Below are 14,939 nucleotides of genomic sequence, written 5' to 3'. Positions count from 1 at the left end.
TTGAAGGGGCGCAGCTAAGAATAAGGCTAGGGTTGGGGGTATTTATGCACAACTAATGCTTAGGGGTGTGGGGGTATAGCATACCCACGAGGGTACACAGGAGTTTCGTGGGCCCTCCTCCAGATAATGTTTTGAATAATGGTTCAAAATTGCCAGTTTTACGACTTTCTGAGCGATGTTTGATTAATCCTAACCCTATTCTATAAGTAATACTGATCCAATTAAGTAAAATGGATTAAACTTAAAAAATTACTCTGAGCTCTGGGGGGAGGTTTATCCCGAAAAAACCCCTTTCCTTGCCCACTGCCAATAACGATCATAGAACTCCCATGCTACAGGTTTTCCTTTTTCCACGTAACCGATGTAGATTACTCCATAGGCATCCAAAACGTCGTTGCCATGACCTGGCCGGCCCATTTTACCATCTTCGCCTGCTATGGAGTCTTTATCTTCAAAAATTCCTCGTTTTACCTGTTAATTTGTCTATTTAGTATAGCGATGAATCCATACTTCATCGAAGGTAATGTTTCAACGCGGAAAGTCTCCAGGACGCAAGATAAATATGTTTTCCTAAGAGTATCTATTTCCTTAATCAAGTTTTCTATTCGTCCATATATACGTAAAAATTTCAATTAATAAATGTTACAGCTTATATTTCTTCGGGAAGTCAACATTAAGCGAAAATCGGATCGGGAAACAATGCTGCGTTTTCGCAACCTTGGCCCTATACGGTAAATGTAGTCAGTCATGCAACCCGCATTACCTTCTGTTGCAGTCTCGTAAAAAATATGCCTTTTTTACTGTCAAATTTTGATTACGTAGGGTCATTTACGCCTTTTTTTATGCCACGTACTTGGTAGAAATCGTAATATTTGATAACTAAAATTCTTAGACGTTATTTCTCCAGTGAGATGTTGTATTACTTAACCTATCCAAAACATATAATATACGCATTACGGATTGAAAGAAATCAAGTCATAACGAATATTTGTTATGAAAAACATGTTTTATGCTCACATGAACATGTATTTCACATTTTTAATTAACATCAATTTTATCGTTGCAGATTAAATTAAAATAATTAATGCCTATTTATGAAATACATGAATGCATTTTGGTGCAATGGACAACATAATTTGCACTCCCATATAAATTTAAAAAATGAGGTTGTTGACGTAAATATAGATTTTGATATTGACGGAACCTTTGAAAAATAGGACGAGACATCTGGTGTAGTTCATCATGGCGGTCCTCTTTCCAAACACCCAATAAAAGGTATTAGTACTTTTCATTTAACTCATTTTCAAAAAGCGGAGTTGTGTCCTAAGTAGAGGAAGAACTAAAATATTGCATTAATATTTTCTCCTTATTCTTTAGGCGGAATTTGAGGAAAAAATCAGAAAAGAATTCAGTTGATACTCTTCAATTTAAAATTTTCACCAGGTCCTTAATTGATTTTGTATGAGATAAAGGACGTATTTCTCAAATAGATATTCTATTGACGACAATAGGCATAGTTTGCGTCTGTCAATAAAATATATCAGAAAAGTTCCGTTTTTTTAATGTTTTAGGTTATCACTGGCTTCCCCAACAAGACATTGGTCAAAAGAAGACGATAAGGCGTGGATTTGATTGGGAAATCATTGAGCCAAAGCATATTTATAATAGTGAAAAAATAAACTTTTAAACAATTCCTATCTGGACGGAAATGACACATTAGTAAATCATGGCCTATATTTGTAGACTTGAATTAGAAATTTTTACTATTCGGAACACTTGCGCATCATTTGTCAATTGATGAGCAAATGATACCTCACTTCGCCGCAGTGCAAAAATGTTCTTTAAAAACAAGCCGTTTAGATTTGGCTTTAAACTTCGGTGATTGTGTTCTTCAGACGACTTAAGGATACAACCAGGCGATGGTAAACGACTTCGATCGAAAGTAAGGCTAGGAAGCAAGTGTTATTCTGGAATTTCTTAGGGTTATCCCTGAACCCTCTAATAATCGTATGTTTTTCAATCACTTCTTTATATCGTGCATACTATTTATTGTTTTGAAAGAAAAAGGATTTTTGACACTGGCACCATGCGTGAAAATAGATAGGGTGAGTGCCTGATATAATTTAGAGAAAACATCGGTATAAAACCGAGAGGAACGTGAAAACAAGCATTTGATGCAGCCGTAGGTCAGCATTTTTTGATGGAATGATAACTCAGTTGTCACTGTAGACAGTAATACATGTTCTGTGCTTCCATTGGGCACAGGGAAACGTTTCAGCAGACAAAAAATACTATTCCACAGCCTCGAGTTATTGGGGAGTGTAGTAAATACATAAAATGTCTGTACATACGTGAATATGTAAAATCAAATTACCGCATTAGAATTCGGGGGGGAAAAAGGTCCTAGTTAATCAACCTATGAATGGAAGGAAATGCAATATAGTATAATAACAGAGGCTTGAGCTGGATATTTATCATTCTTACTCCTTAAATGGATTCATATCTAATGCATAGCAAAATTTAAAAAAATATAATAATACCTTTGATTAGCGATTAGATTAACACATTTCAAGGATAAGGTGGGCTATGGGGCACAGCACTAAATAGCATCATGGAAATTAGTAGGTGAACATCAGGAGGTCCTTCTGCACTTTGTTAAAAAATTTGTCATGATTGAATCTGATACACCTGCTACGGGATACTGCTTTCACACCAAAATCAATCATGAAACTTTGAGCCATACGAAATTTATTTTATCTGTATGAAGCATGATGTGCAATATTGGATAAAGCTCCACAACAGTTTGCAGCAAAAAATTCTAGTTTAATAACATCGCATTCTATGTAATGCTATTTCCCCAAATGTAAGTTTCATAAGTAATTTAATTATATAAACAATATGCATACACTTACAACTACTAAATAATTGACTTGAGTATTGAAAAAAATACATTTCTGCCACAAAGTATCATGAAATTTTTAGAAAATAAAAAAATGTGAGAAAAATAATGCTAAATAAATGAGAACAAGCAATACCTTAAGTGAGGATATCTTGCCATTACTCTTCAGAGATAATCCAAAAGATAAAAAAGAGAATTATTCAGAGATACAGTTTTCCTCAATGATATGCGCTCTTTATCCTAGATTGTCAATTACAGTCAATAATCATTAAGAAATTTACATGTAAAATTATTAACATCAGACATGATTATTAAATGTTTTTTTTAAATCAACATATAATGACAGTACTGCAGATTAGTTAATGAAATAATAATACTATATTTTTATCTAATGGAACATATTTACATATTCTGAATGACTAATCTTGTCTTACCAACTTGAGTGTTGTAGCACAGTTAAATTATCAATTCAGAAATACCTTAGAAAAATCAATTATTTTAAATGTATTTTCTTTTAGAAAAAACAACACATCATATGAACCACATTTCTGTTACCCCCAGGTAGCAGAGAGACGATAGATATTGTTTAGCAAATAATAAAATTACAGAAACGAACGAGTAACAAATACTAATGCCGAAAATAAGAAAAAAGTAAAATTATGAAGCATAAAAAGTAATAAAAAAACCCCAAACCCATTTATCAAATGGAAGATTGGGCAAATAAAGAGCCATTTAAAAAATATGCCTCAGACATACGATGAAACCAAAAGAAAGGAGAACTCAAAAAGGTATGAATTAGGAATAGCTACATTTCTTATAAAGAGAACTGGCAACATGTATAACCATTATATTCACTTCAATCCTTGAGAACCAAGGAGCAATCCTGAGGATTACGAGACATTTACTGTTTGCTTATAAATAAGCAAATGCACATTTCCAGTCAACTGAATACTATACAAAGGATATCTGAATGTTGGAAATATATACGTGCATGAATGAATGCAATGATCTTCTCTAACGTCAGTGAAAGTTTGAAAAAGACCAGTAAGAATATAAATGGACTAAGGTCACAAACATGTAGGAAAATGAATTTAAGAACCTAATTACTTAATTACGACATTTGGTAAATGCCTTCCAGCTAGTAAAAATTGAAAAAAATCCCATCTTAACTATTGTTTGTCAAGTGTGACATGATTGTAAATTTATATTCTACATCACATTTAAATTGTACAGCATATCTTTGAAATTAATAATCTTTGACGAATATAGCGTTCTGCCTACTATAGCGTAATGCCTACATCATTATAATTGCCACCTACAGGGAAATGTCTCTCAAGTGAATGGGTCAAACGAGGCAAGAGCAATGAATCAAAAAAACTAATGTTGATCAAAGGGCTACACAAACATGAGTACATCCGGCAAAATATGATTATAAAATTGGGAAGAGCTGCATATGTTGCAAATAGATTTACGTGCACGATGGCTTTCATATAAATCGTAGGATTGCATTGGCAAGCCAAAATGGTACGTTCCTTCCATTTACTTATAGCGCAAATGAGATGCAAAGTGATATAATAAAAAATAAAAATATCATTGTGGCATGATCAGGAAAAGGCTGACTATATTATGTGTCGACAAGATTAAAACAATATGCATCTCAAAATGTGATTACCTACCGAATGAAAAAGTGCCATGTAGCAAACATGAAATCAACATTAATGTCTTATTATAATCATTAAATTGGTGTAAAAATTGCACTAAATACACAAGTAATTCAGTTAACCAAATAAAATCTGAGTGGCTTAAAGAAAATAAATGAATATGAAGAAAATTTTCATCTTCAGGACTGGCTCCATCACAATCTCCAAAGTATATCAGGCCAAATTCATCTCTGAAACAGAAAATATAAATTAATGGAATGAAAAGTAGTGCAATCACAATCAAAATGCAATGTAAGTATTAGTTTAATATTCATAGTGAGATAAAATATTACCTCTATTTACACAAATGCAATGGCAGTATTTATGACCATCAATTATTAAATATCTTCCAACAAACGAAACAATGTTCTACAAGAATCTTTAATTTTATAATTGAAAAATATTGGAAGACTTTCATTATTGTTTGGAATTCACATACGATTCAATGGATTGATATATTATGGATTTGAATATAGGCACTCTTCAATGTCGTTATATTATTTTATCTTTAACTTCGACATTTATCCATTAGATTAGTTTTTAGTTTAGAAGTCACTTCCATAAACTTATGACGTATAAGACCTTAAAAACATGTTACCATTTCACAAGAAATCTTCATCTTGGAATATTGAGAATTAGAATATTGGCCTAAAATGAATTGCATTTAAATGTTCTAATACTACAAAACCCGACACTCATTAAATCAAACTACTCATAGAACACATGAGAGGATGAACTCCAATTTACCAGAAGTTTCATTTCACCTCAACATGCCAACCAATGTACCAGAAGTTTCATTTCACCTCTACATGCCAACCAATGATTGGCCCACTTTTGGGAAATCATGGAAAATTAAATTACGAACAAATCTCTCAATAATTGAAAAGTTTTTTTACATATACATTTATTAATTACCGATTTAATTGCTAATACAGCTTCAAATGATGATTTCAATGTTTTAATGAAGACCATGATGCAAATAAAAAACTGTAAGAAATAGACGTAGGACCCACCTTTGCACTGGCTAGAAGTGTTCCCATCACATTGTCAGAATAGAGAGAGAAGAGCAGAGGGGCTTGTCGTTGAAGTTTAGCTCTTCCTTTTGTGGATCCATAACAAGTGATAATACGAGGGACAGTTACAGCCAGCCCACATACCTTTGCCTTCAGTGTCTTCCAATTCAAATGCATACGGATACACAAATCTAATGCCTTTCCCCTCTTCCTCCTCCTCTGCAACTCCTCTAGAGCCGTATTCCACTCACGCTCTCGTTCCACATCTCCCTTGCTATATGGCCTCCCCTCATTATCAAAAACCAATTTCAGGGATAATTGTGAGAGGGCCCAAGCTAACTCAGCACAAACAAATTCCTCACGATAACCAGAACAATCCTCTGCACCCAAATATACAGTCTCACTCTCAACATCACAAAATGAACTCAATTCTCTCCCATTCCTAAGAGTCCCATCCAAATTTACAACCTTCTTCTTCATCCTTCCAATGTTCCAAGAATTCATATCCACCATCACCTTCAACCGATCATTCCCACACAAATATTTAATTATGCAAGCAGTGATTTCATCTTCATCATACAGTCTCTCATACAATCTACGCATTTCATCAACTCCACTTCCATACACTATCCTCGTCCTACGCATCATGGCATCCACACACTCCTGCCTTGCTACGACTGGATCGGATGTAGGTTGACTTATAGATGCCTCCCCATTAAGACCACACTTGATACACGTCACATACTCTGCTGTTGACGTCACGGCCTCTTCCAGGCAACGCAACAGTGCATCGCGTCCACACACTTGCGCTTTCAGTTCCTCCAACGATGAGCTCAGCTGTCGCACAAGAGATTTCATCTCTCGCCTCAATGAGTCCACAGAGGACTTGAGAGATGCAATATCACATTCTGGGCTAGCCACAGGTGTCACATGATCAGTGCTCCTACTCAAAGATGTTTCCAGACGACGCAAAATAACTTGGTCTCTCCTGTGAACCAACGTCACCAAATTCAGAACTTTTGAGCGTTGTACATCGTCGGGGAACTGCCGCACCATCTCCTCAGCTGAAGACAATGCATTCTGTTGACTGTCAACCGTAATGTCTGTGTCAGCTCCTCTTGCCAATAACTCCTGCACCCAATCAGCTTTTCCAAGTCCCACTCCAACATGCAAGAGTGTTTTCTCCTTTATCATTCTGCTATTCACATCTTCCAACATGTCCAGTAGTTCTTTATGCTGGAGGAATGAGCCAGTCACTAATCCAGCAAGAAGCCTCTCCTCAACAAATTGCTCAGCATTGCTGTTAGAGATGTTGCTCGCCATGATTGGGAAAAAAGAAATAATTTATTTGAGCAGAAGTGGATTCAGCAGAAGTAGGCTGTATAAAGCAGGCGTGGTGGCAATGGTCACGAAGGAGTAACACACGATCTCAGCCTGGGTTTGAAAAGAATGAATGTTGACTGCAAAGAAAAAGAAGAAACATCAAATTATTATCTTACATTTTGTCAATAGCAGTGTGGGAACATAACATCTAGCATAAGCGTGACCCGAGAAAAACTATCTCGCTTGCTATGCATTGCAGATTAAAAATGAAATGATCTGGAATAGCATTTTTGAAATTCAATCACTCACAACCATCGTTTTTATGAGGAAATAATTCCATTGGAGACCAAAACAGATGTAACTATGCTAAAAATGTCAGGACAGTTTTCTACCAAGCAGGAGTACCGATCATTTATTACGGAACATATAATAATGAGGGAAGTGAGGTTAGAATGAAAATAGAGATGACATGCTCGAAAATCTATGATGTGACATGATAAGATGGGAAAAGAGGCTGCTGAAAAAAAGGAAAACAGAAAGAAAGAAATTAGAACAATAGAAGGAATTCATCAGATGCAGGTGCTACATGGTAGAAGTTTGAAATATTTAAATTGAAGACGGTAACACTTTTCCTCGATATTTAATGTACAATTCTTGTACCAGATGATGACTCTGTGAGCTGAAATGCATCATTCACATTGAAATGTTGTGGAAAAGTGTATTCCTTCCTAAATTAAGATCGTAAATAATTATGTGTCTTCCCTCTTGTATACCAATAGAAAAAAAATGTTCCTGATTAACTTCTTAATGGGGACGCCAGCATGGGTGGAAATACATCACAAAATTATCAATATTTGCTTGGTTACTATCTGGACGGCAATTCAAGTGTAACATTTCTTACGTCAAATAATACGCAGTCTTATTCCTTTTGGTGCCATTCCTTGAAAGCATGATTGCGCCTGGTTTTCCTCCTTACTACCTTTTATCTTCTAAGAAATGCTAATTACCTAAGTTCTCAATATCTTCCCCTTACACACCATCACTTATATTATGTCCCAACTAGCACAGATTTTGCCTTATCCCTAAATACGAGGATATTATACATATATGCCGTGACGAAACCTATCTGAAAGCAGAGATAAAGTATGAATAATCCACGCCGTTTTTTGGGATAAATCGGAGATGCACTTCCGCATTTTTGGAGATATGCCTATCCTTACGCCGTATAATTGCCGCTAGGTGGCAGCTGTTTCGAGTACGATCGCTGCGCTGCCACGCGAGATTCATGAGAACTACGTGAAAATAATGTAATAACCGTAATAACATAAATTGGCTTTCGATGAGGAAAGATTCAATGCATTATTTTCCATCATTGTATTTTATTATATTATGGTATCCCATATAGCATCAAATATGCCAGAGACATCTCACGAGGCATATATGACCACTCTGTCTATGAGGACTGTATGCCTATGAGATCATATCTCGTGAGATTCCTCTGAGATATTTGATGCTACATGGGATACTGCAATACTATACTGTATAATAACACCCATGATGAAATATAATGCACTGAATCATTCACCATCGAAAGCCAATACCGCACTAGTCTCCACAATGAGTTTTTTTTTCACTATGTTACACATTGACGCAAGTTTAGGAACATACCAAAAAATCCGTTAGAAGAAGGTGGAAAATAAACAAAATTATTGCTCTAAAAACGATATATTTAATGAATGATTCATCTTGAAACGATATACAATACACTAGAACACGGAGCAGTCTTTATACCTTCATCGGTAAACCATAAATCTTACTGTTCAATTCCTTACATCACATTATAGAGGAGACTGGTGAATTACCTTACGTATGGTTTCTAAAAGCACAAATTCGAAACCCATTACCGCTATACCCTATAATTTGGCAATTGCAATCACTAATACCTCGCATTTGTTAACAAATCACAGCACTGTCGATGATTCCTTCATTAATATCCACGACAATCCGGGATGTTTTGATGTGTCGCCACAACTGTACGTACCGTCGTAGCCTACATCGAACTCAGGCACACAAAAACGATGCTTAGGTCGCATTATCACTTTAACTATTATTGTATACACAAAATAATCAACGATTTTTACTCACAAACACCACTATACACAACACCAAAAATGTAAACACGAAGCCACTATAATGGCTTTAACGGTAATAGAGGACTTCAGCGCTGCTATGCGGCCAATTTTGGCAATATGGTACCATGACATCCCCTCCCCAAACGCTTGAAATCGTGGAAAAGGGATATTACATAAGGAGGATAAGCTTATCCCCTCAATATCTGATTTCTCCAAGGATAAGTTCAAATCTGTGCTGGCTGGGTACATGGGCATTACCTTTCCTGACCATACAAAAGCAGTACATACAGCTACAACTGTGTAATATGTTGACATCCTAGGGTGAGAAAAGTAAGGTAAGGCAAGATGAAATCTAGACAACAATGTCATCATGGTAGACAAATGGTCATTGCAGTACTAAAAGCAAAAACGTTTGGATTATTGAGTAACAAATTTGATCTCAGAAATTCCACCCTAATCAAAAACGGGTGACACCACAGCAACAGATAACACCTAATTTTGAATCTATACAGAACACTTATAGCAAATCACTGACCAATATTGGCAAATATATTTAAAACATTTTCATATTATCACAGAAGAGTCTAATATGCCCACAGAAAATCACAGCTGATTAATGCTACACATGACAACCTACTGGTGACTCCTAATATTTAATCGTGATTTGAAAACTTTTACCCCATCAAGAAGTCATCATAGCACATGGTACATTAAACTTAGAACTGACATAAAACCAGCCAAAATCATTAAAATCCTCAATAAAAAAACAAACTGAAATGAAGGCATGACTATATAGCACAACGGCAAATTATAATATACGATATTTGCATGAATGTAGTCCCACCTTTTTTTCCAAAAATACCCATGGTAAAAGTAAAAGGGGACTATATTCAAACCCATCTTTTTCATTTTTCCCTTTAACTCAAGCCTCAAAATTACAGGCTGAAATTATTCAGAGAAATACGGTAAGTAGGAATATTAAATATTATGTATTATTACCTTCCAATGTTAACTATGCTGAAGTTCTGCATACCACAAGATAATACATTACAGGAAAACATGATGGCCATGGTATATATACAATATAAATCTCAGCACAGGACGAAGATCAAAGTAGACATAAAAGGAATCACTTCCCAAAAAATGCTTTTTATAAAACCGCAAACACACAGGAACGGCTGATAATAAATTTCCATGGATCAAACTTCATAGGCTATCCTATTGTACGAAACAAACAGTTGTCTGTGCATGCAGAAGATCACATTAATTCCACTACAAAAGAGTTAAATACTCACCTTAGTATTTTCCAAAAGAAAGCTGAGAAAATATTTTTTTATACTTTTAAAAACAGATTTTTAACTCACATATAACACAAAATGACATACTTAGACTTTGTACACGCTTCCTTACACACAAATAAAACCACAAGCCCCTGAAAATCTAACAAGTATTTTGATATATTAAATGTCATATCTCAATAGTGAAAATTGCAGCACAGCACTTACATTTAAGTATTGCAGGAACAGAATTTTATAGCACTAATAATCCATTAGTAGTGGAATTTTAATATGAACCCTTGAAGAGTATTGAAAAACTGATTTCTTTGGCTTCAATAATACTGAAATTTCTGCTTTATACATTACTAACCAAAAAATTTAAGAAATGAGATATATCTCTAAAATCAAAATAATCGGATTAAAGACCAAATATTGACAATCATATAGGGTTTAGTTAATTCAATAACACCTAATTGATCGAAATTGCCATATTGCACTACAATGATCACAAACATAAATTAAATCTGTTCAAACTAAGTAAATATACAGTTCTTGCCTCAACTTTAATATTTATGAACAATGGAATTATTTTCATATTTTTAATGTCCCTACCATAAAAGACATTTTAGCATTCTTTCTTACCTCCATGTGTGCATTTATTTCAACCATTTTCATCCAAAGCCATTCTGACAATATAAGAAATAAACCAAAATATTAGCAAACAATTATGCATTTGAACTCCAAGCCTGAATTCCAACCATCATTTAATAGTGAGGTAAAGAATACCTATCTATTCAATTACTTACAAAATAAATAACAACTGATGTAAATCATATATCCTCAACCACTGTGAAAATTTTTGCAAACGTCTACCGTTTTCACATCCGACAAATGAACTTAATTGTAACTGGTTTGTTTGCGACAAATTATCTACATCAAACTTCTTACAGGTGGTTTCGAATGTTGCATCACACTCTTGAATGGCTGATATACAGATGAGAAAAATTTCCAATGAGATCCTCAACTGCCTGTCACAAGCCACATAATATGAGAGAACACAATTGAAACTATATACTAACTTCCCACCTGCCACTCTGATGAGTGACAGCAATAACATTCTTTTTTCATGTGTATAATAAAATTAGATTTTGGCTGCATTTATTCTCATTAATAAATCAGTTAATATCACCAAGAGAGAGAAAAAAGAAGCAATTGACACCAAAACATTCACAAGGCTACATCAACATACGGTAACATTTCACCTATCAAACATACACGGCACCAAGTAGGTAAGATGTTCTACTCCTACATAGAAATTAAGGCTAAAAAATCAACCTGTTCCATACACCGAGACACAAAAAACAAATTCATAAGAAATTGATGAGGATACCCACTTGGTGATTGTGAAGGTTCGGTTCATGGAAGCTAAGTTAAAGCAGGATAGGATGGCTAGATAGCCAAATCTCAATCACCAGGACAGAATCCTTAAAAGGAAGGAAGGTCACCGTATATTAATGAAATGGTGCATCTAAAAACATTCACAAAGGCAGTACCTTTCCTCATACTAATTGCAGATACGTCTGAGTAATGTGCTCCCATCCTATGGTAGGACAAATTGAAACGTTTAAATAAACCATAGAATACAATTTCATCTAGGCAAACTATTGCTTAGGTACTAATTAAAAAACAACACTTAAGTTATTTACGGCCCAATATCTGAGAAAAGATTTAATGCATTTCCATATTATCACAGAGGATACAAAATTGCCTGCATAACATAATAGTTGATTGATGATACAAACGACTGCCTACTCATTAAGTCCTTAAGTTTCATCACGACACGAAAACATTTACCCCATCACTAAATCATTCTAGCACACGGTACATTTAAACTAGAATACTGTCCTAACACTGACGAAAATCGATTGAAATAGTTGGCAAAAACAGGCTGAAATAATGGCACGACTAAATAGCACCAATGGCATAAGAATAAAAAACGGAAAACAATCGTAAAATATAAAAATCCAGACTTCCAGCGTTTATTACGCCTAGGTCCTGAAAATCAAAAGATTATATATTACGGACGAAACATGGTTCACCAAGAGAAAATGTACCGAGGAAAATTGTAACAATCATTAAGGCAGTCCCTTCCCAAACACAAACATAAGATAACCGCAATTCATTTGATGGAAAACATACAGTTGAAGAGCTGTCAAATATTAACTAGTATAGCATTCATAAGTGCGAAGTTATAGATGCTCTCAGCTCAGAAATATCACCAACCTTCCAACTGCCAACGAAACGTCAACTGAATACATTGGAACTACAACAGACAGATCCTTATCACATCAAATTACTTCACCAAATACGATCATATTCGTCAATGAAGGTCAATAACAGTAGCACTCTAGAAGAAGAATAATAAGCCAAAACAAAACATCTAATCAATGGCAAGAATGCGTTTGTTCACGACTCCTAGAAGCCTTTAAGTTCAGGCAAGAGCAAACAACAGAAACATTCATTACATGGATCATACAAACGAGAAATCCACAAGGAATTCTTTGTCCCACTCCTTGTTTCACATGCATCGAAGTAACGTTGTGACTATATTTTTATACTTACCGACATCTACACACTAAAACAGATTTAATTTTCGTAATTGTTCCCAGCGAGGCATTTCATAAACAATGAATAAATACCTATATGAGTTATGGTTGATTAACGCATTGAATTACGCAATACCAATTTCAAGAATTATTCATTACTAACAGCCGAGTTCAAATTTTAAATGTTACAATCCTTGGACGTCGTCGGAAAAGTGGTAGATATAGAACCGTCAGGCAATGTTAACCCTCCTAAATATTATATCAAACTTCTTAGATACTATGAGACTAACGTAATCCATTTTCATTATTTCGTCATTGAAATACGAATGAATAGCTGATAAAATATCATCACTAATAAAAATTTAAGGGTTAAACAAGCGTACGAAACAAATAGTGGTCTTGAGTATGCTCACAATAATTCCACGAGAAAAATTAAAATTCGCACCTCAGTATTACCGTCATACCCACATGACCAAATCTTATAACAAATTCCTACATTTGGAACATGGCACACAGTATTAAGAAAGGTTCCTAAGACTCCGGTCAAGTGTTATTTAGTACTTTTCTGCGTAATTCCTAAAAATTTCTTATTTGTGCTCTAGGAAAAACATCGCAATCATAGCTCACGCCGAAGACTAGAAACAAGCTCGATTGACAAAATAAGGTGACGCCGTGTTCATAAATGCAACTACATGTTTGTAGACACGGACGTTCTCTTTCTGTGGTACAGCACTACATAGAAACTAAAATGATGCATGAAGGTATTACAAAAATGCCCGCGAGTAGCTAACACCAACATAGATAGACTCCGAAAAGTTATGAAGAAACATGCGTTATTCAGTTCAGGCCTTTCACTTTTGAAATTCATTAACGCATACCTACGGCCTTCGCCGTTACTATGTACAACTAAATATCACATGAATCATGACCATTCAAATAGTTAATGAAATAACTGTGGCATATTTTCAGTGATTAGGAAACTAAAAAAAGGAGTGATCTCGTCGAAGAAATTACGAGTTAAGTATTACATGACGTAACTGATCCATCTGCCTTAAACGAGAAGCACACGCTCTACATTTCGTAAACTCAGGCCCTTGCAAAGTACGTATTCTTACCCAAGATAGAATTCAACTGTGAAAGCAAGTACGCAGAAAATGCACACAAAGCCAAAATGCAATCCAACATAAATTAAAAGAAAGAGATAAATTAGCATATACAAAGCAACTTCTCCCATTGCGAGCGAAAAATCATTTTGAACAAGTACCCGGGCAGAGCAAAATCAATCTAAATTTCCTGGAACAGGAGTAGTGGCGCCAAAAACTTAGTTCTATGACCTCTGATTAAAACTTCACTCCATCAAAACAGTAACATACAAATGATTACTTGAACTCACTCAGGCTGGGATGCGAACTCCCACAAGCTTTGATTGCAGGAAGATTTCTTTTCTTGAAAGGAGAATATGAAGCCAGGCGATGAGAATTCACTGAAAATTCAGAAGAAGACGTTTCGTTGTTGACACCACGAACGATGAGCAGGAAATAAGCCAAAATAAGCTACTGTTCGCGCGCACGGCGCAAGCGCGCAAGACAGAACGAGTTTCCAGAATATTCCACTAGATGGCGGACGAATTCAAATTTCCCCCACCTCAGCTTAGCTCGCCCTCCCACAGGCCTACGACCTCGCTTGTGCACCCAGAAAGAAATCTTGGATCCGCCCCTGGTCATGGACGTCACCATTAATTCAGATGAGTTCAATCATTTGAAGTTCGGAGCCCAGTAACTGCTAAACTCTGAGCAGTACCTAGCAACAGTTGTAATTAGTGACATTATAATTTTAACGGAAGGTAAGATATTTTCGTTTTTTAGGTATTAAGAATCTTTTCATACATTTCCCAGCGCCACATACGTGAACTAATTCACCAAATTCGAAGCCTCCCAGATGACAGCCTCACCCATTCTTCATAAATACCTCCCCCCCTCCACTGTCGAT

General features: G+C 35.4%; 2 protein-coding genes across 2 annotated transcripts in view; one reads left to right on the top strand and one right to left on the bottom strand.

The window, feature by feature from the left end:
• LOC124173312 overlaps positions 1 to 14,939 on the top strand; it is a 185,291-nt gene that overhangs the window by 25,450 nt on the left and 144,902 nt on the right. The window lies entirely within an intron of this gene.
• Positions 2,732 to 7,727, bottom strand: LOC124173320. The gene is made up of 2 exons (XM_046552848.1): positions 5,613 to 7,727; positions 2,732 to 4,790 (listed from the first exon to the last, which is right to left on the bottom strand). The coding sequence occupies exons 1-2, from the start codon at positions 6,933 to 6,935 to the stop codon at positions 4,785 to 4,787; spliced, it is 1,329 nt and encodes a 442-aa protein (XP_046408804.1). The 5' UTR covers positions 6,936 to 7,727; the 3' UTR covers positions 2,732 to 4,784.

This window comes from Ischnura elegans (genome assembly GCF_921293095.1).
Source record: "Ischnura elegans chromosome 13 unlocalized genomic scaffold, ioIscEleg1.1 SUPER_13_unloc_4, whole genome shotgun sequence".
NCBI classification, from domain to species: domain Eukaryota; kingdom Metazoa; phylum Arthropoda; class Insecta; order Odonata; family Coenagrionidae; genus Ischnura; species Ischnura elegans.
This window is presented reverse-complemented; position numbering and strand designations above follow the sequence as displayed.